The sequence below is a fragment of the Mustelus asterias genome, chromosome 5 (genome assembly GCF_964213995.1).
Source record: "Mustelus asterias chromosome 5, sMusAst1.hap1.1, whole genome shotgun sequence".
Classification (NCBI taxonomy): domain Eukaryota; kingdom Metazoa; phylum Chordata; class Chondrichthyes; order Carcharhiniformes; family Triakidae; genus Mustelus; species Mustelus asterias.
The window spans coordinates 124,644,722-124,671,962 of NC_135805.1; the positions used below are offsets into that span (position 1 = coordinate 124,644,722).

At 57.7% G+C, this 27,241-nt stretch overlaps 1 protein-coding gene across 2 annotated transcripts in view; it reads right to left on the bottom strand.

The window, feature by feature from the left end:
• The window catches only part of LOC144493794 (regulating synaptic membrane exocytosis protein 1-like), a 259,737-nt gene that overhangs the window by 77,170 nt on the left and 155,326 nt on the right, over nucleotides 1-27,241 (bottom strand). The window contains exon 4 of one of the 2 annotated variants that reach the window (XM_078213289.1): nucleotides 5,282-5,420. In XM_078213289.1, the coding sequence (XP_078069415.1) occupies nucleotides 5,282-5,420 (139 nt within the window). The remainder of the gene's footprint in view (nucleotides 1-5,281; nucleotides 5,421-27,241) is intronic. The other variant, XM_078213291.1, reaches the window with a different exon arrangement.

Genomic DNA, 27,241 nt, shown 5'->3' on the forward strand with positions numbered 1-27,241 from the left:
TTATGTTTCAAGTGCTCTTTAAAATACTTTTTAAAAGTTGTAAGATTTCCAGCCTCCACTACCTTTCCCGGCAGTGCATTCCAGATTCCCATCACACTCAGTGAAAACAAAATTCGCAAATCCCCTCTGAATCTCCTGCCCCTTACCCTTAGACTATGCCCCATTGTGATTGACTCCTCACCAAGGGGAACAGCTGCTTGCTATTCACCCTGTTCATACCCCTCAGAATCTTATACATAATCTGTTCTAGAGAAAACAATCCAAGCCAGTTTCAATTTATAGCTTAAATGCTCCAACCCAGGCTACATCCTGGTGAATCTCCTTTGTCCCCATCTCGTGCCCTCCCATCCTTCCTATAGTGAGTGAACAGAACTGCACATGGTACTCGAGCTGTAGCTTGAGGAACATTCTATACAGTTTCAACATTACCTCTTTGTTTTTATACTCTTTGTCACGACTGATAAAAGCAAACCTTCTGAACTATTCTATTCACCTGCTCTACCATCTTCAGGGATCTGTGAATATGTACTCATCTGTTCCATTGAGCTTCTAGTGTCATTAAATACTCCTTGGTCTTGTTACTTCTTCCAAACTGCATCACCTCAGACTTATCAAGATTAACTACCATCTGCCATTATTCTGCCCATCTGACCAACCCATCTATCTCTTCCTGTAACCGATGGCCTTCTTCTTCACTGTTAACCACCCTACCAATCTTGGTGTCACCCGCAAACATACTCGTCATTCTTCTCATATCATCTATATAATTTATGTATGTAACAAACAATAAGGGACCCAGCACTGAACCTTGTAGTGCCACTGGACACTGGCCTCCAGTCACATGAACAGCCTTCCACCACCACCTTTTGTGTCCTATTACTAAGCCAGTTTTGGATTCATCTCACCAAGTTTCTTTGAATTCCATGTACATCAACCTTCTCAATCAGTCGCCCATATGGGATCTTGTCAAAGGCTTTGCTGAAATCCATATAAACTATATCAACTGAACTTCCCTCATCCACACACTCGATCATTTTATTAGGCATGACCTCCCTCTGTCAAAACCATGCTGACTATTCCTAATCAATCCTTGCCTTTCCAAGGTGAAGATTAATTCTCTCCTTCAGAATTTTCTCCAATAGTTTCCCTACCACTGACATAAGACACACTGGTCTGTAATTTCCTGGTTCATCCCTATCACCTTTCCTGAAAAGTGGAATCACATTAGCCATCCTCCAGTCCTCTGGCACTTCCACTGTGGCTGAAGACGAAATAAAAATGTGTGTCGGATCCCTGCAATTTCCTGTCTCATCTCCCACAGCACCCTGGGATGCAATTCATCTGGGGATTTGTCCATTTTTAAGCACGTCAGAGCCTCCAGTAGCTCCTCATTTCCTATGTCAAACTGTTCAAGGTCCTCACCGTCCCTTTTTCTAAATTCCGTACCTATGTTCTCCTTTAGTGAGTGAAGACCAATGAGAAGTATTCATTTTACACCCTTCCAATGTCCTGCTTCTCACACAGATTGCACCCTTGGTTTCTATGGGCCCTACTCGTTCCCTGGTTAACCTCTTCCCCTTCATGTATTTATAGAATATTTTAGTTTTCACCTTAATCTTTTTCGCAAGTCCTTTTCCATGCCCCCTTTTTGCTCTTCTAATTGCCTTCTGAAGTTCCCTCTTGCACTTCCTATATTCCTCTAGTTCCACAGCTGAATTGCTCCCTTTGGACTTGCTAAAAGCCTTTCTCTGCTTCCTTATCCAGTCCTGAATTGGCTGAGATGTCCAGGGTACCCTGAACTCATTAGTGCTACATTTCCCCCTAAAAGGAACATGTTGGACCTGTATTCACTCATTTGCTTTCTGAATGCACCCCCACTGTTCCACTATAGACTTTCCCGCAAGGAACTTTGGCTAGATCTTGCTTTAATTTAATAAAATCTGCCTTCCCCCAATCCAAAACTGTCTTTTGCAGGCCAGCTATCTCCTTGTCCATAACAAATTTGAGCCGTACCATGTGTGTTGAGGTCACTATCATTAAAATACTCCCCCACTGCCACATTGAACACTTGCCCAGTTTCGTTCCCCAAAACTAGATCCTGCACTCTTCCATCCCTTGTTGGGCCTTCTAGATATTGATACAAAAAATGCCCCTGAATACATTTCAAGAAATCTGCCCCCTCTGAACTCTTTACACTTTGACTCTCCCAATTTATGTTGGGGAAGTTGAAATTCTCTAGTATAATCACTGGATTATTACATAGAAACATAGAAAATATGAGCAGCAGGTCATTCGACCCTTCAAACCTGCTCCGCTATTCATTATGATCATGGCTGATCGTCCAACTCAATAGCCTGATCCCGTCTTCCCCCATCTCCTTTGATCCCCTTCCCCCTACGTGCGACATTTAATTGCTTCTTGAGAACATACAGGGCGGAATTTTCCCAATCAAAAAAGTTTGAAAACGGGAGAGTTCCACACCATTCTTTTGGGCAAGCACAGCACTGCAATCTTCCCAGTTTTTTTGACAGTTGGGAATTTTGTGCCAGCAGGGCAGGGGGCTGTGCCTCTAATTTCACCGGTGAAGCCGGCTTCAGAAAGCTTGGGTGCCATTGCGCAGGGCGCCCTGATCTCCTACTGAACTGAGAGACCTCTTCCCATGCTTCCCACGGACATCGGACCACCCGCCAATTATTAGTGGCATTGCTACTCTCACACCAACACGGGTCGCTGGCATCGAGGCATCACAACCCTTCTGATGAGTCTCTTGTGGACCCCCGACATGCCCCTCCGCGGCACACCCCTGCATGCTGCCACCTTTCATAGACCAGCCCCCTCTGCATACCCCAGTTCCTTGCAGTCCCCCCGCCCTCTCCCCAAGTGACCCCTCTGTGCATGATCCCCCTCTTGCATAGATATATAGGCTTGTGGGTAGTACTTAAGATTATGAAGGGAGCAGCCACACTACTGAGAGTGCTGTTTAGGAATCCTTATCTGAGGAAGGATGTTCTTGCTTCAGAGGGAGTGCAGAGAAGGTTTACCAGACTAAATCCTGGGATGGCAGGAGGAGGGATTGAGTTGATTAGAACAAAGAACAAACAAAGAAAAGTACAGCACAGGAACAGGCCCTCAAAGAGTCAGCGAGAAATAAAGGAGCGAGTATGCAGACAATTCACTGAAGTGTGTAAATTTTCCAAATGGCAAGCAGTGACTGGTGAGGTACCATAGGGATCAGTGCTGGGACAGCAGCAATTCACTATATATATATTAATGATTTAGTTGAGAGAACTAAATATAATCTCTCCAAATTCGCAGATGACACAAAGCTGGGTGGGAGGGTGAGCTGTGAGGAAGATGTAGAGATCCTTCAGTGTGATATAGACAAGTTGAAGGAGCGGGCAAATGATTGGCAGATGCAGTATAATTTGGATAAACATGAGGTTATCCACTTTGGTAGCCCTTGCACACCAGTCATTTAGTAAAGACTATCCAGCCAAGCCTTACTCTCTTGACACTCAATATAGCTGAACTCACTCTGACTTGCTTTCTTTTACTATTGCATGATGTCTTTATTTTACTAATGATCTGACCTCTCCCCATGCCAAACTAGTTTAAACTCCTCCCAACAGCCCTAGCAAACTTAAGTGTGATTCAGAGGCAGACCATCCCATTTGTAGAACCTTCTGCAGAAATGGTCCCAGTGCCTCCTGTACCAACTCTTGAGCCACACATTCATCTGCACAATTCTCCTCTACTTGCACATGGCACAGGAAGCAATCCACACATTACAACCTTTGAGGTCCTGCCTTTTAATCTACTGCCTAGCTCCATGAATTCTTGATGCAAGGCCTCATTTTTCAGTTTATCAACACCATTAGTACCAACGATGTTGAACAAAGAACAAAGAAAATTACAGCACAGGAACAGGCTCTTCAGCCCTCCAAGCCTGCAATGACCATGCTACCCGACATAACTAAAACCCCCAACCCTTCCGGGGACCATATCCCTCTATTCCCATCCTGTTCATGTATTTGTCAAGACGTCACTTAAAAGTCACTATCGTATCTGTTTCCACTACCTCCTCCGGCAACGATTTCCAGGCACCCACCACCCTCTGTGTAAAAAATCTGCCTCGCACATCTCCTTTAAATGTTGCCCCTCGCACCTTAAACCTGTGCCCCCTAGTAATTGACTCTTCCACCCTGGGAAAAAGCTTCTCTGTCCATGCCTCTCATAATCTTGTAGACTTCGATCAGGTCACCCCTCAACCTCCATCGTTCCAGTGAGAACAAACCAAGTTTCTCCAACCTCTCCTCATGGCTGATGCCCTCCATACCAGGCAACATCTGGTAAATCTTTTCTTTACTCTTCCCAAAGCTTCCACATCCTTCTGGTAGTGTGGCGACCAGAATTGAACACTATATTTCAAGTGCGGCCTAAGTTCTTTTACCAACCACCTCAACATGTCCTCTATGGCTATCTGATACTTCTGCTACTGTAAAGCAGTTCCTCCACAAAGAACAGTGGTGCTAAAAGCAGCTCCTGGGGAACACCACTGTACATACTGCCTTCCTGCTTGTAGATCAACCACCCAGTACTATTCTCTGTGATCTGCCCCTGAGCTAATCCTGTCTCACTGTCCTAGGAATCCTTTGGGCTTCATTATTTTATTAAGTCTATTGCGTGGTACTTCATCAAAGGAGTTCAGAAAGTCCATATAAACATCAACCACATGAACTGTTGCTTAAAGCCATTGGACTGTTTATAATAGTTCCAGCACATTTCCTGCAATGTCTGTCCCGGCTTTTTGGAGCAACCCACCTGACTTCCCCATCCTTTCCCCACAGACCTGCATGGTTTTTCTCTTCAGATAACGATCCAATTCCGATTGACTCTGCTCTTACCACACACTCAGACAGATCCTAACTACTCCCTGCATTCAAAAACCTCATGTGGCCATTTTTTCTTTGCAAAGCACCATTAACCAGGGTCTTTTGTCAAAGAACTCAATCAAGTTAGCCAAACATCTTTAATATGTCCACACTAACTCATTATTGTCCATTTTTATTTTCCAAATGCCAGTTAATTTTGTCCCAGATTATTGTCTTTTAAAAGTTTCCTCTGACATTAGAGTAACATTCGTTCCAGGTTTATCATATCGTTAAATCATATTCCTCGGTTATTCAGAAATTGGAGATTTTAGTGATAATTATATCCTATAACCCAGGATCCATGATTGTGGATTTCAGTTCTCATGGAGCTTACCCAGCAGTGTACTTACTTTCCCTCTGAACTGTAGCTGTTCATGCTACCGTCAGTGGATTCACGGCTGGCTTGTCGCGTCATGCGTCGCATTTCTACTGCCATGCCAGTCTCTGTGCTTCTTTGGATGGCATTTTTGGATTTCCTCCCTCCAGCTTCTGTGAACAAACAGAACTTTGAAATAACTGAGCAACGTTTTAGTATCTGTTTCATCCAATAACAGCACAGAAATAAAAACAAGGTCCAGAAAGATCTTTGATGAGCCAATTGCTGCTTTGGTACAAAGTTACCAGATTGTGAAATTTCAAGCCAGGTTAAGGCAGCCTGCTGCAAATATTCAAGTTAAAATACTGATAGCTGATACTCTACTTGCATTACTACTCTCTCTTTAACCTTATTTTTATAACTACCATTTCAGTCTATTTTTGAGGTGCTGTGGTACAGTCTCACAGGTGATATTATTCTGCTGGTACTTTGGCCACATCCAGCTACTTTACTACTGAGAGTGACAATTTCCTGCTCTCAAACTGAAATTTCGAGAACAAAGAAAATTACAACACAGGAACAGGCCCTTCAGCCCTCCAAGCCTGCACCGACCATGCTGCCTGACTTAACTGAAAAGCCCTACCCTTCCAGGGACCATATCCCTCTATTCCCATCCCATTCATGTACTTGTCAAGACGCCCCTTAAAAGTCACTACCGTATCCACTTCCACTACCTCCCCCGGCAACGAGTTCCAGGCACCCACCACCCTCTGTGTAAAAAATCTGCCTCGTACATCTCCTTTAAACCTTGCCCCTCGCACCTTAAATCTGTGCCCCTTAGTAATTGACTCTTCCACCCTGGGAAAAAGCTTCTGACTATCCACTCTGCCCATGCCTCTCATAATCTTGTAGACTTCTATCAGGTCTCCCCTCAACCTCCGTCGCTCCAGTGAGAACAAACCAAGTTTTTCCAACCTCTCCTCATAGCTAATGCCCTCCATACCAGGCAACATCCTGGTAAATCTTTTCTGTACCCTCTCCAAAGCTTCCACATCCTTCTGGTAGTGTGGCGACCAGAATTGAACACTATATTCCAAGTGCGACCTCACTAAGGTTCTATAAAGTTGCAACATGACTTGCCAATTTTTAAACTCAATACCCCGGCTGATGAAGGCAAGCATGCCATATGCCTTCTTGACTACCTTCTCCACCTGCATTGCCACTTTCAGTGACCTGTGTACCTGTACACCCAGATCCCTTTGCCTATCAATACTCCTAAGGGTTCTGCCATTTACTGTATATTTCCTATCTGTATTAGACCTTCCAAAATGCATTACTTCACATTTGTCCGGATGAAACTCCATCTGCTATCTCTCCGCCCAAGTCTCCAACTGATCTAGATCCTGCTGTATCCTCTGATGGCCGTCATCGCTATCTGCAAATCCACCAACATTTGTGTCATCCGCAAACTTACTAATCAATCCAGTTACATTTTCCTCCAAATTGTTTATATATATTCCAAACTAATCATTAACTCCAGTAATACAGTGTAATATCTGTGTGTATCTGTTGGTATCTGTGCAATACCAAACCAACCAGAGCAGGTGATTGAGGCAATTTCAATGAAAGTGGCTTATGGCTAAAACCACTTTGACTAAGATTCAATTTGCCAAATCTGGGCCTGCCACTCAACGGGTCATATCTCAAGTTCATAGAACCATAGAATCCCCCCAGTGCAGAAAGAGACTATTCAGCCCATCAGGTCTTTACTGACTCTCCGAAAGAGTATCTTACCCATTCCCGGAACCCCGTGCATTTACTGGAGGTGCATTTACTATGGCTAATCTACCAAATCTGCATATCTATGGTTGTTGATCCAACTAGCAGAGAGAATTGTCTCATCTACTCTACCAAAACCTTGAAAAACCTGATTTAATCACCTCTTAACCTTCTCTTTTTCAAGGAAAACACCCTCTACTCTCTCCCGAAGTCTCATATCACTGATAACATCCAGGTGAACCTCCTCAGTTTCCTATTCTGTTTTATGTCTTTCTTCAAGTGTGGGGCCCTGAGGGGTATCCAAAGGGAGGAAGAACATCTGGCCACAGACTTGGGACTTCCACTCAGAACACTCCAAGGGTGTCCATGTGTTCTGAGTCCCCTCTAGCTGTGACCCCATTAGCTCAAGCTTCAATGAGTGCTAAGAGTATATCTATCCCAGAGCAGACCAGACCCAAAAAAGTCTAGGGCCCTCTAGAGGATACCTGCCAAAGTCATCACTGACAATAGTCTGCTGCAGATGTCAGGGAAGCAACTTGGTGATATGGAAAGAATTATTAAGAAATATTAAGCTAATATTGGTTGCATGGGTTTGTATCATTGTATACAGTTTTGGCACCTTTGTAAGTATGTGAATCATTTCACAGCACATATGTAGAAGGCCCAACAAGGGATGGAGCAGTGCGAGATCTGGATCTGGGGAATGAAGCCAGACAAGTGTTCAATGTGGCAGTGGGGGAGCAGTTTAGCGATAGTCACTACAACATGGTCCAGTTCAAGTTTGTTATGGACAAAGAGAAGGATGGCCTGCAAAAGGTTATGATGGATTGGGGGAAGGCAGATTTTATTAAAATAAGGCAGGATCTGGCCAAAGTTGACTGGGAACAGCTCCTTGCAGGGAAGTCTACAATGGAGCAGTCAGGGGCATTCAAAAAGATACTGGGGATAGTACAGGTCTAACATGTAGCCTTTAGGGGAAATATAGGATCAATAAGTTCAGGGAACCCTGGATGTCTAGGACAATTCAGGACAGGATAAGAAAGAAGAGGAAGGCTTTTAGCAAGTCCGAAGGGAGCAATTCAGCTGTGCCCTAGAGGAATATAGGAAGTGCCAAGAGAGAACTTAAGAAAGCAATTAGAAGAGCAAAAAGGCGGCATGAAATGGGACTTGTGAACAAGGTTAGGGAGAATCCTAAGATATTCTATAAATACATTAAGAAGGGAAGAGGTTAACCGGGGAAAGAGTAGGGCCCATTAGATCATCTCACATCTGTGTGCGAAGCTGCAGGATATTGGAAGGTGTTAAATGAATACTTCTCATTGGTCTTCACTCAGGAAAAGGAAAATGTAGGTACAGAATTCAGAAAAGGGACTGTGAGGAACTTGAACAGTTTGACATAAGAAATGAAGAGGTTTTGGAGGCTCTGACAGACTTAAAAATTTGACAAAAACCTGAGGAAGGGACGAATTGCATCCCAGGCTGCTGTGGGAGGCAAGGCAGGAAATTGCAGGGGCTCTGACACAAATTTTTAATTCGTCTTTGGCCATGGAGCAACTGCCAGAGACTGGAGGATGGTTAATGTGATTCCACTCCTCAAGAAGGCTGGTAGAAATGAACTAGGAAATTACATAGAACATAGAAACATGGGGACCCAAAGCAGAAGGGAGACAGAAGAGAAGGTTGAGGACAGCACAGAAGTTAAAGAGAGCTCATTAAATCGTAAAGGCAGTGTCGGTAATCCTAGTATTAGACAGATCAGGCAAAAGCAGGGCAGAGAGAAAGGGAAGTCCAGATTAAATGCATTTATTTCAATGCAAGAGGCCTGACGGGCAAGGCAGATGAACTCAGGGCATGGATGGGTACATGAGACTGGGATATTATAGCTATTACTGAAACATGGCTAAGGGAGGGACAGGACGAGCAGCTCAATGTTCCAGGGTACAGATGCTATAGGAAAGATAGAACAGGAGGTAAGAGAGGAGTTACACTTTTGATTCGGGAAAACATCACGGCAGGACTGAGGGGGGATATTTCTGAGGGTTTGCCCACTGAGTCTATATGGGTAGAACTGAGAAATAAGAAGGGGGAAATCACACAGGCAAACAAAATGGCTGAAGACATAATGGTGGTGGTCTTCTTGAGCATCATTGGAAGCAAGACCTTTGCAACCCTGACGAGTCTGGTGCAACTAGAAAAACCCATGGAGAAAACCTATGTGAAGCATTGGAAAATAATTTTGTTCCAAAGTCACTGATGATCACGGAACATTTCCGTTTCATATAAACAGGTACAACATGAAGGGGAATCCACTGTCCAATTCATGGCCACTTTAAAGTGGTTAGCAGAACATTGTGAACTCGGAGGGTTCCTCTAGGATGCCTTGTGGAACTGTTTGGTTTTTGGCCTTTAACATGAAGCCGTTCAATGGAAGCTACCAGCAAAGGGAGACCTGGATTTCAAGGCAGCTTTTGAAATCGCTACCTTGATGGAGTTGGCCACCAGTGAGGCAACACAGTTGGGTGTCAGTGCCTGGGTGCATAGAATAACAGAAGCTCAGCAGAGTGCAGTACCAACTGCAGAATGCCGCCAATATGGCAAGTCTGGCCACAGAAGTAAAGGTGTTGGACTCGAGAAGCCCAGTGCTGCAAATGTGGGCCAAATTGCCTGAAATTCCTGGGTACAATCAAAACAAGAGAAAGGGAATCAAAAAGAAACAATCCTGAGGATAAGGCACAAGGTACATGTTGCCAGCAGGGAGTAGACAGGGAGTTTGCTGGGTCTGCAGAAGAAGCAGAGGTCCAGAGTCAGCTGAGTTTCGGCTAAACATCCTGTCGGTACAGGGTGAAGCTGATCGTTTCTCGGCTCTTCCCAAATTAGAGGGGGAGACGGTGAAGAGTGGAAGTGGATATGGGCACAGCGGTGCCTCCGATTCCAGAGTCAATTTATAGAGAAACGTTCAGGATACTGCCATTGAACCTGGAAAGATTACACTATTTACATACACAGTACAAGTGGTGCCACTGAAAGGCTGTGCACTGATGAAAGTACAATTAAGGGACCAGTGTGCTGAATTATTTGGATGCTCCTGGTTACAAAAATTGAAGTTGAATTGTTTAATAAGCTGGTGGGCTCAAACACGAGTTTGCAAGATATCTTGGACAAGTATAAAGATGTTTTCAAGGGAACCTTGGGAGAAAAGAAAAGGAAATTAAAATACGACTGAAGCCGGAGGCTCATCTGAGGAGTCTGAAGGCATGTGGTACCTTGCACCATCAGGTCGAAAGTGGAGGTGGAACAAAGAACAAAGAAAATTACAGCAGAGGAACAGGCCCTTCGGCCCTCCAAGCCATGCTGCCCGACTTAACTAAAACCCCCTACGCTTCCGGGGACCATATCCCTCTATTCCCATCTCATTCATGTACTTGTCAAGACGCCCCTTAAAAGTCACTACCGTATCCGCTTCCACTACCTCCCCCGGCAACGAGTTCCAGGCACCCACCACTCTCTGTGTACAAAATCTGCCTCGTACATCTGTTTTAAAAATTGCCCCTTGCACCTTAAACCTAATTGACTCTTCCACCCTGGGAAAAAGCTTCTGACTACCCATTCTGTCCATGCCTCTCATAATCTTGTAGACTTCTATCAGGTCTCCCCTCAACCTCCGTTGCTCCAGTGAGAACAAACCAAGTTTCTCCAACCTCTCCTCATAGCTAATGCCCTCCATACCAGGCAACATCCTGGTAAATCTTTTCTGTATCCTCTTCAAAGCCTCCACATCCTTCTGGTAGTGTGGCGACCAGAATTGAACACTATATTCCAAGGAACTGGAATGAATGGTGAATCTGGGAGTGTTGGAACTAGTAATCACCAGTGAATGGGCTATCCAATCATCCCAGAGATGGTGAAAAGCAGATGATGCAGTGAGGATTTGTGGTGAATTTAAGGTCATCGTCAACTCAGCCCTGTGAATGGATCAATACCCACTTGTCCTCATTGAAGACCTATTTAGTAGACTGGCAGAGGAAAGAAATTCACAAAAATGGATCTGTCGTAAAGGAGTCTCCCTGATGATAGTGACACACTTTTCCGCCACAAGTGACTCTTTTTGGCATTAGGTCAGCACCAACTCTAATCCAGAGGGCCATGGACCAGATATTAAAGTTTAAAAAAAAGTTTATTTATTCGTGTCACAAGTAGGCTTACATTAACACAGCAATGAAGTTACTGTGAAAATCCTGTTCGGGGACACCAAGGGAGCATTTTAGCATGCCAATGAACTAACCAGTACGTATTTTGGACTGTGGGAGGGAACTGGAGCACCCAGAGGAAACCCATGTAAACATGGGGAGAATGTGCAGACTCCGCACAGACAGTGACGCAAGCCAGGAATTGAACCCGGAACCCTGGCACTGTGAGGCAGCAGTGCACCACTTTGCTGATATTAAGTGGGTTGTCAGGAGTCCAGTGTTATCTGGATGATATTTTGGTTACTGGCTCCACCGAAGAGGAGCATTTGAGGAACCTAGGAGAAACCCTCAAAAGCTTACAGGAGCATGGCCTAAAAGTATAAAGGGAGAAATGCAAGTTCTTTAGGGACTCAATCGAGTCACTGGGCCATATAATTGATGGTGAGGGACTACACAAGGCGCCCAAGAAGATGGAGGCCATCATGAAGGCTCCGAGACCATAGAATGTTTCTCAACTGAGATTCTTCCCGGAACTTGTCCTGGATTGGGCAACCATGTTAAAACCCCTGCATCAGTTGCTGGGTAAAGGGCAGCCAAGGGAATGGACCTTGGGTCATGAAAGGCTTACTGGGAGGTGAAGCAAGCCTTAAAAAAACGTTAACTCATTTAATTCAGTTGCCATTACATTTAGCATGTGACACCTCGCCTTATGGGGTCGGCGCTGTATTGTCACACATCTTGCTCAATAGAGAGGAAAGGCCCATCACTTTCACATTGAGGCCACTGACGAAGACAGAGGAGAATTATGCCCGAATCGAAAAAGAAGGATTGGGCATCGTTTTTGGTGTTAAGAAATTCACCAATTTCATTTATGGCAGATGAATCGTCTGATGATTGACCACAGGCTGCAAACTTCCATTTTTGGCCCGTATCTGGGAATACCTTCAATGGTGGCAGCATGCCTGCAGAGATGGGCACTGGCTCTGTCAGCCTACTTATATGAAATCAGATACTGACAGTCAGAGAAGTACGGCAAGGCAGGCTGCCACTACTGGAGCATAAACATGTTCCCGACTGGAATCTGAAAATTAGGTATTTCTTCCCGGAAGTCAAGATACTGGTGTCATGAATCAGTCATGGAACACTACCTGGAACAACTCAGTTTTGAGCCAAGTGGCGGAATTAATCCTGACAGGGAGGACCAGTCATAGAAACCAACCAGAATTAGGCTGTACCTGACCTGGAGTTGTCTGTATCGGACAGTGTTTAATGTGGGGGATGAAAGTTGTTATTCCTTCCCCATTAAGAGGAAAGGTGCTGGACTGCCAGATTGAGGAGAAAGCGGGATCATGCAAATAAGGAAGGCGCTGCCGTAGTCGCCCCTTCATCCATGGGAATGACCCAATCTCTGTGCCAGCAGATTCAGGTTGATTTCACAGATCCAGTAGAAGGACAGATGCTATTAGCAGTCGTAGATGCCCATTCCAAGTGACCCGAGGTGGCGGCTATGAAGTTGGTATCAGCGGAAGCAACAATAAACCAATTGGGTGGAATATTTGCCAAGACCCTCAACAAGTTGAGACAATGGGCCACAGTTTGTGGTGAAAGAATTCAGGGAGTTTCTGGAATACCACTGAGTCACACAGGTGAGATTGGCTCTGCACTACCTGGTAACAAATGGCCAGGTGGAAAGATTTGTGAAATGAAGTAAGCCATAAGAGCCTCACAATGGGAGGGTTCATGAGGATGGCGAATCAACAAGTTCCTCAGCATTTACCGTAACACGCCAAATGCGACTATTTGGTGTTTGCTGGCATTCTTAATGTTTAACCGCCAGCTTGGAACCATGCTGTGGCCAGAAGAGACCAAAAGAGGTGGTAGAAAGAAATCAAGAAAGACAGAAGGCCAGAAGGGCCGGAACTTGCAGGTTGAGAACATTCCAAAGAGGAGAGACCTTCTTGGCCAGAAATTATACATCTGGGGAAAAGCAGATTCCAGCAATAATGGTGGCTCAAACAGACCATTATTGTATGAGCTAGTCTGGAGGAGGCATGCGGATCGGCCGGGAGGAGGGGGAGGGGAAACGGGAATGGCGGGAGGATGAGGACCGGGGGAAAGAGGACCGGGGGGTGGGGGGGGGGGGGGGGGCGAGGACGGGACGGGGGGAAACGAGGACGGGACGGGCGAACGAGGACGGGACGGGCGAACGAGGACGGGACGGGAGAACGAGGACGGGACGGGACGGGGGGAAACGAGTACGGGACGGGGGGAAACGAGGACGGGACGGGACGGGGGGAAACGAGGACGGGACGGGACGGGGGGAAACGAGGACGGGACGGGGGGGAAACGAGGACGGGACGGGACGGGGGGAAACGAGGACGGGACGGGGGGAAACGAGGACGGGACGGGGGGAAACGAGGACGGGACGGGACGGGGAAACGAAGACGGGACGGGACGGGGGGAAACGAGGACGGGACGGGACGGGACGGGGGGAAACGAGGACGGGATGGGGGGAAACGATGATGGGACGGGACGGGGGGAAACGAGGACGGGACGGGGGGAAACGAGGACGGGACGGGGGTAAACGAGGACGGGACGGGACGGGGGTAAACGAGGATGGGACGGGACGGGGGTAAACGAGGACGGGACGGGAAGGGGGGAAACGAGGACGGGACGGGGGGAAACGAGGATGGGACGGGACGGGGGGAAACAAGGACGGGACGGGACGGGGGGAAACGAGGACGGGACGGGACGGGGGGAAACGAGGACAGGACGGGGGGAAACGAGGACAGGACGGGACGGGGAAACGAGGACGGGACGGGACAGGGGGAAACGAGGACGGGACGGGGAAACGAGGACGGGACGGGGGGAAACGAGGATGGGACGAGGGGAAACAAGGACGGGACGGGACAAGGAGAAACGAGGTCGGGACGGGACGGGGGGAAACGAGGACGGGACGGGGGGAAACGAGGACGGGACGGGGGGAAACGTGGACGGGACGGGGGGAAACGAGGACGGGACGAGGGGAAACGAGGACGGGACGGGACGGGGAAACGAGGACGGGACGGGGGGAAACGAGGATGGGACGGGACGAGGGGAAACGAGGACGGGACGGGACGGGGAAACGAGGACGGGACGGGACGGGGAAGCGAGGACGGGACGGGGAAGCGAGGACGGGACGGGACGGGGAAACGAGGACGGGACGGGACGGGGAAACGAGGACGGGACGGGACGGGGAAACGAGGACGGGACGGGACGGGGAAACGAGGACGGGACAGGACGGGGAAACGAGGACGGGACGGGACGGGGAAACGAGGACGGGACGGGACGGGGAAACGAGGACGGGACGGGACGGGGAAGCGAGGACGGGACGGGGAAACGAGGACGGGACGGGGGGAAACGAGGACGGGACGGGGGGAAACGAGGACGGGACGGGGGGAAACGAGGACGGGATGGGGGAAACGAGGACGGGATGGGGGGAAACGAGGACGGGACGGGACGGGGGGAAACGAGGACGGGACGGGACGGGGGGAAACAAGGACGGGACGGGACGGGGAAACGAGGACGGGACGGGGAAACGAGGATGGGACGGGACGGGGAAACGAGGACGGGACGGAACGGGGGGAAACGAAGACGGGACGGGACAGGGGGAAACGAGGACGGGACGGGACGGGGGGAAACGAGGACAGGACGGGACGGGGAAACGAGGACGGGACGGGGCGGGGGGAAACGAGGACGGGACGGGGAGAAACGAAGACGGGATGGGATGGGCGAACGAGGACGGGACGGGACGGGGGGGAACGAGGACGGGACGGGGCGAACGAGGACGGGACGGGGGGGAAACGAGGACGGGACGGGACGGGGGGAAACGAGGACGGGACGGGACGGGGAAACGAGGACGGGACGGGACGGGGAAGCGAGGACGGGACGGGGAAACGAGGACGGGACGGGGGGAAACGAGGACGGGACGGGGGGAAACGAGGACGGGACGGGGGGAAACGAGGACGGGATGGGGGGAAACGAGGACGGGATGGGGGGAAACGAGGACGGGACGGGGAGAAACGAAGACGGGATGGGATGGGCGAACGAGGACGGGACGGGACGGGGGGGAACGAGGACGGGACGGGGCGAACGAGGACGGGACGGGGGGGAAACGAGGACGGGACGGGACGGGGGGAAACGAGGACGGGACGGGACGGGGAAACGAGGACGGGACGGGACGGGGAAGCGAGGACGGGACGGGGAAACGAGGACGGGACGGGGGGAAACGAGGACGGGACGGGGGGAAACGAGGACGGGACGGGGGGAAACGAGGACGGGACGGGGGGAAACGAGGACGGGATGGGGGGAAACGAGGACGGGACGGGATGGGGGGAAACGAGGACGGGACGGGACGGGGGAAACGAGGACGGGACGGGACGGGGAAACGAGGATGGGACGGGGAAACGAGGATGGGACGGGACGGGGAAACGAGGACGGGACGGAACGGGGGGAAACGAAGACGGGACGGGACAGGGGGAAACGAGGACGGGACGGGACGGGGGGAAACGAGGACAGGACGGGACGGGGAAACGAGGACGGGACGGGACAAGGGGAAACGAGGACGGGACGAGGGGAAACGAGGACGGGACGGGACGGGGGGAAACGAGGACGGGACGGGGGGAAACGAGGACGGGACGGGGGGAAACGAGGACGGGACGGGACGGGGGGAAACGAGGACGGGACGGGGGGAAACGAGGACGGGACGAGGGGAAACGAGGACGGGACGGGACGGGGAAACGAGGACGGGACGGGGGGAAACGAGGATGGGACGGGACGAGGGGAAATGAGGACGGGACGGGACGGGGGGAAACGAGGACGGGACGGGATGGGGGGAAACGAGGACGGGTCGGGGAAACGAGGACGGGACGGGGAAACGAGGACGGGACGGGGCGGGGGGAAACGAGGACGGGACGGGGAGAAACGAAGACGGGATGGGATGGGCGAACGAGGACGGGACGGGACGGGGGGGAACGAGGACGGGACGGGGCGAACGAGGACGGGACGGGACGGGGGGAAACGAGGACGGGACGGGACGGGGGGAAACGAGGAAGGGACGGGACGGGGGGAAACGAGGACGGGACGGGACGGGGAAACGAGGACGGGACGGGACGGGACGGGGAAACGAGGACGGGATGGGGGGAAACGAGGACGGGGGGAAACGAGGACGGGATGGGGGGAAACGAGGACGGGATGGGGGGAAACGAGGACGGGGGGAAACGAGGACGGGACGGGACGGGGGGAAACGAGGACGGGACGGGACGGGGGGAAACGAGGACGGGACGGGGGGAAACGAGGACGGGACGGGGGGAAACGAGGACGGGACGGGGAAAACGAGGACGGGACGGGGGGAAACGAGGACGGGACGGGGAAACGAGGACGGGACGGGACGGGGGGAAACGAGGACGGGACGGGACGGGGGGAAACGAGGACGGGACGGGATGGGGGGAAACGAGGATGGGACGGGACGGGGAAACGAGGACGGGACGAGGGGGGGAAACGAGGACGGGACGGGGGGAAACGAGGACGGGACAGGGGGAAACGAGGACGGGACGGGGAAACGAGGACGGGACGGGGGGAAACAAGGACGGGACGGGGGGAAACAAGGACGGGACGGGGGGAAACAAGGACGGGACGGGACGAGGGGAAACGAGGACGGGACGGGACGGGACGGGGAAACGAGGACGGGATGGGACGGGGAAACGAGGACGGGACGGGACGAGGGGAAACGAGGATGGGCCGGGACGGGGGGAAACGAGGATGGGACGGGACGGGGGGAAACGAGGACGGGACGGGACGGGGGGAAACGAGGACGGGACGGGACGGGACGGGGGGGAAACGAGGACGGGACGAGGGGAAACGAGGACGGGACGGGACGGGGAAACGAGGACGCGACGGGACGGGGAAACGAGGACGGGACGGGACGGGGGGAAACGAGGACGGGACGGGACGGGGGGAAACGAGGACGGGACGGGACGGGGAAACGAGGACGGGACGGGGGGGGAAACGAGGACGGGACGGGACGGGGGGAAACGAGGACGGGACAGGGGGAAACGAGGATGGGACGGGGAAACGAGGACGGGACGGGGGAAACAAGGACGGGACGGGACGGGGGGAAACGAGGACGGGACGGGGAAACGAGGACGGGACGGGACGGGGAAACGAGGACGGGACGGGACGAGGGGAAATGAGGACGGGACGGGACGGGGGGAAACGAGGACGGGACGAGGGGAAACGAGGACGGGACGGGACGGGACGGGGAAATGAGGACGGGACGGGGAAAACGAGGACGGGACGGGGGGAAACGAGGACGGGACGGGGAAACGAGGACGGGACGGGACGGGGGGAAACGAGGACGGGACGGGACGGGGGGAAACGAGGACGGGACGGGATGGGGGGAAACGAGGATGGGACGGGACGGGGAAACGAGGACGGGACGAGGGGGGGAAACGAGGACGGGACGGGGGAAACGAGGACGGGACAGGGGGAAACGAGGACGGGACGGGGAAACGAGGACGGGACGGGGGGAAACAAGGACGGGACGGGGGGAAACAAGGACGGGACGGGGGGAAACAAGGACGGGACGGGACGAGGGGAAACGAGGACGGGACGGGACGGGACGGGGAAACGAGGACGGGATGGGACGGGGAAACGAGGACGGGACGGGACGAGGGGAAACGAGGATGGGCCGGGACGGGGGGAAACGAGGATGGGACGGGACGGGGGGAAACGAGGACGGGACGGGACGGGGGGAAACGAGGACGGGACGGGACGGGACGGGGGGGAAACGAGGACGGGACGAGGGGAAACGAGGACGGGACGGGACGGGGAAACGAGGACGGGACGGGACGGGGGGAAACGAGGACGGGACGGGACGGGGGGAAACGAGGACGGGACGGGACGGGGGGAAACGAGGACGGGACGGGACGGGGAAACGAGGACGGGACGGGGGGGGAAACGAGGACGGGACGGGACGGGGGGAAACGAGGACGGGACAGGGGGAAACGAGGATGGGACGGGGAAACGAGGACGGGACGGGGGAAACGAGGACGGGACGAGGGGAAATGAGGACGGGACGGGACGGGGGGAAACGAGGACGGGACGAGGGGAAACGAGGACGGGACGGGACGGGACGGGGAAATGAGGACGGGACGGGGAATCGAGGACGGGACGGGACGGGACGGGGAAACGAGGACGGGAGGGGGGGAAACGAGGATGGGACGAGGGGAAACAAGGACGGGACGGGACAAGGAGAAACGAGGTCGGGACGGGACGGGGGGAAACGAGGACGGGACGGGGGGAAACGAGGACGGGACGGGGGGAAACGTGGACGGGACGGGGGGAAACGAGGACGGGACGAGGGGAAACGAGGACGGGACGGGACGGGGAAACGAGGACGGGACGGGGGGAAACGAGGATGGGACGGGACGAGGGGAAACGAGGACGGGACGGGACGGGGAAACGAGGACGGGACGGGACGGGGAAGCGAGGACGGGACGGGGAAGCGAGGACGGGACGGGACGGGGAAACGAGGACGGGACGGGACGGGGAAACGAGGACGGGACGGGACGGGGAAACGAGGACGGGACGGGACGGGGAAACGAGGACGGGACAGGACGGGGAAACGAGGACGGGACGGGACGGGGAAACGAGGACGGGACGGGACGGGGAAACGAGGACGGGACGGGACGGGGAAGCGAGGACGGGACGGGGAAACGAGGACGGGACGGGGGGAAACGAGGACGGGACGGGGGGAAACGAGGACGGGACGGGGGGAAACGAGGACGGGATGGGGGAAACGAGGACGGGATGGGGGGAAACGAGGACGGGACGGGACGGGGGGAAACGAGGACGGGACGGGACGGGGGGAAACAAGGACGGGACGGGACGGGGAAACGAGGACGGGACGGGGAAACGAGGATGGGACGGGACGGGGAAACGAGGACGGGACGGAACGGGGGGAAACGAAGACGGGACGGGACAGGGGGAAACGAGGACGGGACGGGACGGGGGGAAACGAGGACAGGACGGGACGGGGAAACGAGGACGGGACGGGGCGGGGGGAAACGAGGACGGGACGGGGAGAAACGAAGACGGGATGGGATGGGCGAACGAGGACGGGACGGGACGGGGGGGAACGAGGACGGGACGGGGCGAACGAGGACGGGACGGGGGGGAAACGAGGACGGGACGGGACGGGGGGAAACGAGGACGGGACGGGACGGGGAAACGAGGACGGGACGGGACGGGGAAGCGAGGACGGGACGGGGAAACGAGGACGGGACGGGGGGAAACGAGGACGGGACGGGGGGAAACGAGGACGGGACGGGGGGAAACGAGGACGGGATGGGGGGAAACGAGGACGGGATGGGGGGAAACGAGGACGGGACGGGGAGAAACGAAGACGGGATGGGATGGGCGAACGAGGACGGGACGGGACGGGGGGGAACGAGGACGGGACGGGGCGAACGAGGACGGGACGGGGGGGAAACGAGGACGGGACGGGACGGGGGGAAACGAGGACGGGACGGGACGGGGAAACGAGGACGGGACGGGACGGGGAAGCGAGGACGGGACGGGGAAACGAGGACGGGACGGGGGGAAACGAGGACGGGACGGGGGGAAACGAGGACGGGACGGGGGGAAACGAGGACGGGATGGGGGGAAACGAGGACGGGATGGGGGGAAACGAGGACGGGACGGGATGGGGGGAAACGAGGACGGGACGGGACGGGGGGAAACGAGGACGGGACGGGACGGGGAAACGAGGATGGGACGGGGAAACGAGGATGGGACGGGACGGGGAAACGAGGACGGGACGGAACGGGGGGAAACGAAGACGGGACGGGACAGGGGGAAACGAGGACGGGACGGGACGGGGGGAAACGAGGACAGGACGGGACGGGGAAACGAGGACGGGACGGGACAAGGGGAAACGAGGACGGGACGAGGGGAAACGAGGACGGGACGGGACGGGGGGAAACGAGGACGGGACGGGGGGAAACGAGGACGGGACGGGGGGAAACGAGGACGGGACGGGACGGGGGGAAACGAGGACGGGACGGGGGGAAACGAGGACGGGACGAGGGGAAACGAGGACGGGACGGGACGGGGAAACGAGGACGGGACGGGGGGAAACGAGGATGGGACGGGACGAGGGGAAATGAGGACGGGACGGGACGGGGGGAAACGAGGACGGGACGGGATGGGGGGAAACGAGGACGGGTCGGGGAAACGAGGACGGGACGGGGAAACGAGGACGGGACGGGGCGGGGGGAAACGAGGACGGGACGGGGAGAAACGAAGACGGGATGGGATGGGCGAACGAGGACGGGACGGGACGGGGGGGAACGAGGACGGGACGGGGCGAACGAGGACGGGACGGGACGGGGGGAAACGAGGACGGGACGGGGGGAAACGAGGAAGGGACGGGACGGGGGGAAACGAGGACGGGACGGGACGGGGAAACGAGGACGGGACGGGACGGGACGGGGAAACGAGGACGGGATGGGGGGAAACGAGGACGGGGGGAAACGAGGACGGGATGGGGGGAAACGAGGACGGGATGGGGGGAAACGAGGACGGGGGGAAACGAGGACGGGACGGGACGGGGGGAAACGAGGACGGGACGGGACGGGGGGAAACGAGGACGGGACGGGGGGAAACGAGGACGGGACGGGGGGAAACGAGGACGGGACGGGGAAAACGAGGACGGGACGGGGGGAAACGAGGACGGGACGGGGAAACGAGGACGGGACGGGACGGGGGGAAACGAGGACGGGACGGGACGGGGGGAAACGAGGACGGGACAGGGGGAAACGAGGACGGGACGGGGAAACGAGGACGGGACGGGGGGAAACAAGGACGGGACGGGGGGAAACAAGGACGGGACGGGGGGAAACAAGGACGGGACGGAACGAGGGGAAACGAGGACGGGACGGGACGGGACGGGGAAACGAGGACGGGATGGGACGGGGAAACGAGGACGGGACGGGACGAGGGGAAACGAGGATGGGCCGGGACGGGGGGAAACGAGGATGGGACGGGACGGGGGGAAACGAGGACGGGACGGGACGGGGGGAAACGAGGACGGGACGGGACGGGACGGGGGGGAAACGAGGACGGGACGAGGGGAAACGAGGACGGGACGGGACGGGGAAACGAGGACGCGACGGGACGGGGAAACGAGGACAGGACGGGACGGGGGGAAACGAGGACGGGACGGGACGGGGGGAAACGAGGACGGGACGGGACGGGGAAACGAGGACGGGACGGGGGGGGAAACGAGGACGGGACGGGACGGGGGGAAACGAGGACGGGACAGGGGGAAACGAGGATGGGACGGGGAAACGAGGACGGGACGGGGGAAACAAGGACGGGACGGGACGGGGGGAAACGAGGACGGGACGGGGAAACGAGGACGGGACGGGACGGGGAAACGAGGACGGGACGGGACGAGGGGAAATGAGGACGGGACGGGACGGGGGGAAACGAGGACGGGACGAGGGGAAACGAGGACGGGACGGGACGGGACGGGGAAATGAGGACGGGACGGGGAAAACGAGGACGGGACGGGGGGAAACGAGGACGGGACGGGGAAACGAGGACGGGACGGGACGGGGGGAAACGAGGACGGGACGGGACGGGGGGAAACGAGGACGGGACGGGACGGGACGGGGGGGAAACGAGGACGGGACGAGGGGAAACGAGGACGGGACGGGACGGGGAAACGAGGACGCGACGGGACGGGGAAACGAGGACGGGACGGGACGGGGGGAAACGAGGACGGGACGGGACGGGGGGAAACGAGGACGGGACGGGACGGGGAAACGAGGACGGGACGGGGGGGGAAACGAGGACGGGACGGGACGGGGGGAAACGAGGACGGGACAGGGGGAAACGAGGATGGGACGGGGAAACGAGGACGGGACGGGGGAAACGAGGACGGGACGGGACGAGGGGAAATGAGGACGGGACGGGACGGGGGGAAACGAGGACGGGACGAGGGGAAACGAGGACGGGACGGGACGGGACGGGGAAATGAGGACGGGACGGGGAAACGAGGACGGGACGGGACGAGGGGAAACGAGGATGGGACGGGACGGGGGGAATCGAGGATGGGACGGGACGGGGGGAAACGAGGACGGGACGGGACGGGGGGAAACGAGGACGGGACGGGACGGGGGGAAACGAGGACGGGACGGGACGGGGGGAAACGAGGACGGGACGGGACGGGGGGAAACGAGGACGGGACGGGACGGGGGGGAAACGAGGACGGGACGGGACGGGGGGGAAACGAGGACGGGACGGGACGGGGAAACGAGGACGGGACAGGACGGGGAAACGAGGACGGGACGGGGAAACAAGGACGGGACGGGGAAACGAGGACGGGACGGGGAAACGAGGACGGGACGGGGAAACGAGGACGGGACGGGGAAACGAGGACGGGACGGGGAAACGAGGACGGGACGGGGAAACGAGGACGGGACGGGGAAACGAGGACGGGACGGGGAAACGAGGACGGGACGGGACGGGACGGGGAAACGAGGACGGGACGGGGAAACGAGGACGGGACGAAGGGAAACGAGGACGGGACGGGACGGGGGGAAACGAGGACGGGACGGGGGGAAACGAGGACGGGACGGGACGGGGGGAAACGAGGACGGGACAGGACGGGGAAACGAGGACGGGACGAAGGGAAACGAGGACGGGACGGGACGGGGGGAAACGAGGACGGGACGGGACGGGGAAACGAGGACGGGACGGGAGGACGGGACGAGGGGAAACGAGGATGGGACGGGACGGGGGGGAAACGAGGACGGGACGGGACGGGGGGAAACGAGGACGGGACGAGACGGGGGGAAACGAGGACGGGACGGGGGGGAAACGAGGACGGGACGAGGGGAAACGAGGACGGGACGGGACGGGGAAACGAGGACGGGACGGGGAAACGAGGACGGGACGAAGGGAAACGAGGACGGGACGGGACGGGGGGAAACGAGGACGGGACGGGACAGGGGGAAACGAGGACGGGACGGGACGGGGGGGAAACGAGGACGGGACGAGACGGGGGGAAACGAGGACGGGACGAGGGGAAACGAGGACGGGACGGGACGGGGAAACGAGGACGGGACGGGGAAACGTAGACGGGACGGGACGGGGGGAAACGAGGACGGGACGGGGGGAAACGAGGACGGGACGGGGGGAAACGATGACGGGACGGGACGGGGGGAAACGAGGACGGGACGGAACGGGACGGGGGGAAACGAGGACGGGACGGGGGTAAACGAGGACGGGACGGGACGGGGGTAAACGAGGACGGGATGGGACGGGGGTAAACGAGGACGGGACGGGACGGGGGGAAACGAGGACGGGACGGGACGGGGGGAAACGAGGATGGGACGGGACGGGGGGAAACGAGGACGGGACGGGACGGGGGGAAACGAGGACGGGACGGGACGGGGGGAAACGAGGACGGGACGGAGGGAAACGAGGACGGGACGGGGGGTAAACGATGACGGGACGGGACGGGGGGAAACGAGGACGGGACGGGGGGCAAACGAGGACGGGGAAACGAAGACGGGACGGGGGAAACGAGGACAGGACGGGGGGAAACGAGGACAGGACGGGACGGGGAAACGAGGACGGGACGGGACAGGGGGAAACGAGGACGGGACGGGACGGGGAAACGAGGACGGGACGGGACGGGGGGAAACGAGGATGGGACGGGACGGGGAAACGAGGACGGGACGAGGGGGGGAAACGAGGACGGGACGGGGGGAAACGAGGACGGGACAGGGGGAAACGAGGACGGGACGGGGAAACGAGGACGGGACGGGGGGAAACAAGGACGGGACGGGGGGAAACAAGGACGGGACGGGACGAGGGGAAACGAGGACGGGACGGGACGGGACGGGGAAACGAGGACGGGATGGGACGGGGAAACGAGGACGGGACGGGACGAGGGGAAACGAGGATGGGCCGGGACGGGGGGAAACGAGGATGGGACGGGACGGGGGAAACGAGGACGGGACGGGACGGGGGGAAACGAGGACGGGATGGGACGGGACGGGGGGGAAACGAGGACGGGACGAGGGGAAACGAGGACTGGACGGGACGGGGAAACGAGGACGCGACGGGACGGGGAAACGAGGACGGGACGGGACGGGGGGAAACGAGGACGGGACGGGACGGGGGGAAACGAGGACGGGACGGGGAAACGAGGACGGGACGGGGGGGGAAAACGAGGACGGGACGGGACGGGGGGAAACGAGGACGGGACGGGACGAGGGGAAACGAGGACGGGACGGGGGAAACAAGGACGGGACGGGACGGGGGGAAACAAGGACGGGACGGGACGAGGGGAAACGAGGACGGGACGGGACGGGGAAACGAGGACGGGACGGGACGGGGAAACGAGGACGGGACGGGACGGGGAAACGAGGACGGGACGGGAAGAGGGGAAACGAGGACGGGACGGGACGGGGGGAAACGAGGACGGGACGAGGGGAAACGAGGACGGGACGAGGGGAAACGAGGATGGGACGGGACGGGGGGAAACGAGGATGGGACGGGACGGGGGGAAACGAGGATGGGACGGGACGGGGGGAAACGAGGACGGGACGGGACGGGGGGAAACGAGGACGGGACGGGACGGGGGGAAACGAGGACGGGACGGGACGGGGGGAAACGAGGACGGGACGGGACGGGGGGAAACGAGGACGGGACGGGACGGGGGGGAAACGAGGACGGGACGGGACGGGGAAACGAGGACGGGACAGGACGGGGAAACGAGGACGGGACGGGACGGGGAAACGAGGACGGGACGGGGAAACGAGGACAGGACGGGGAAACGAGGACGGGACGGGACGGGGAAACGAGGACGGGACGGGGAAACGAGGACGGGACGGGGAAACGAGGACGGGACGGGGAAACGAGGACGGGACGGGGAAACGAGGACGGGACGGGGAAACGAGGACGGGACGGGGAAACGAGGACGGGACGGGGAAACGAGGACGGGACGGGACGGGGAAACGAGGACGGGACGGGACGGGGAAACGAGGACGGGACGGGGAAACGAGGACGGGACGAAGGGAAACGAGGACGGGACGGGACGGGGGGAAACGAGGACGGGACGGGACGGGGGGAAACGAGGACGGGACGGGACGGGGGGAAACGAGGACGGGACAGGACGGGGAAACGAGGACGGGACGGGACGGGGAAACGAGGACGGGACGGGACGGGGAAACGAGGACGGGACGGGAGGACGGGACGAGGGGAAACGAGGATGGGACGGGACGGGGGGAAACGAGGACGGGACGGGACGGGGGGAAACGAGGACGGGACGAGACGGGGGGAAACGAGGACGGGACGGGGGGGAAACGAGGACGGGACGAGGGGAAACGAGGACGGGACGGGACGGGGAAACGAGGACGGGACGGGGAAACGAGGACGGGACGAAGGGAAACGAGGACGGGACGGGACGGGGAAACGAGGACGGGACGGGGGGAAACGAGGACGGGACGGGACGGGGGGAAACGAGGACGGGACGGGGGGAAACGAGGACGGGACGGGACGGGGGGGAAACGAGGACGGGACGGGACGGGGGGAAACGAGGACGGGACGGGGGGAAACGAGGACGGGACGGGTCGGGGAAACGAAGACGGGACGGGACGGGGGGAAACGAGGACGGGACGGGACGGGGGGAAACGAGGAGGGGACGGGGGGAAGCGATGACGGGACGGGACGGGGGGAAACGAGGACGGGACGGAACGGGACGGGGGGAAACGAGGACGGGACGGGGGTAAACGAGGACGGGACGGGACGGGGGTAAACGAGGACGGGATGGGACGGGGGTAAACGAGGACGGGACGGGACGGGGGAAACGAGGACGGGACGGGACGGGGGGAAACGAGGATGGGACGGGACGGGGGGAAACGAGGACGGGACGGGACGGGGGGAAACGAGGACGGGACGGGACGGGGGGAAACGAGGACGGGACGGAGGGAAACGAGGACGGGACGGGGGGTAAACGAGGACGGGATGGGACGGGGGGAAACGAGGACGGGACGGGACGGGGGGCAAACGAGGACGGGACGGGGAAACGAAGACGGGACGGGGGGAAACGAGGACAGGACGGGGGGAAACGAGGACAGGACGGGACGGGGAAACGAGGACGGGACGGGACAGGGGGAAACGAGGACGGGACGGGACGGGGAAACGAGGACGGGACGGGACGGGGGGAAACGAGGATGGGACGAGGGGAAACAAGGACGGGACGGGACAAGGGGAAACGAGGACGGGACGGGACGGGGGGAAACGAGGACGGGACGGGGGGAAACGAGGACGGGACGGGGGGAAACGAGGACGGGACGAGGGGAAACGAGGACAGGACGGGACGGGGAAACGAGGACGGGACGGGGGGAAACGAGGATGGGACGGGACAAGGGGAAACGAGGACGGGACGGGACGGGGAAACGACGACGGGACGGGACGGGGGGGAAACGAGGATGGGACGGGACGGGGAAACGAGGACGGGACGGGACGGGGGGAAACAAGGACGGGACGGGACGAGGGGAAACGAGGACGGGACGGGACGGGGAAACGAGGACGGGATGCGATGGGGAAACGAGGACGGGACGAGGGGAAACGAGGACGGGACGGGACGGGGGGAAACGAGGACGGGACGGGGGGAAACGTGGATGGGACGGGACGGGGGGAAACGAGGACGGGACGAGGGGAAACGAGGACGGGACGGGACGGGGAAACGAGGACGGGACGGGGGGAAACGAGGATGGGACGGGACGAGGGGAAACGAGGACGGGACGGGACGGGGAAACGAGGACGGGACGGGACGGGGGGGAAACGAGGATGGGACGGGACGGGGAAACGAGGACGGGACGGGACGGGGAAACGAGGACGGGACGGGACGGGGAAACGAGGACGGGACGGGGAAACGAGGATGGGACGGGGGGAAACGAGGACGGGAC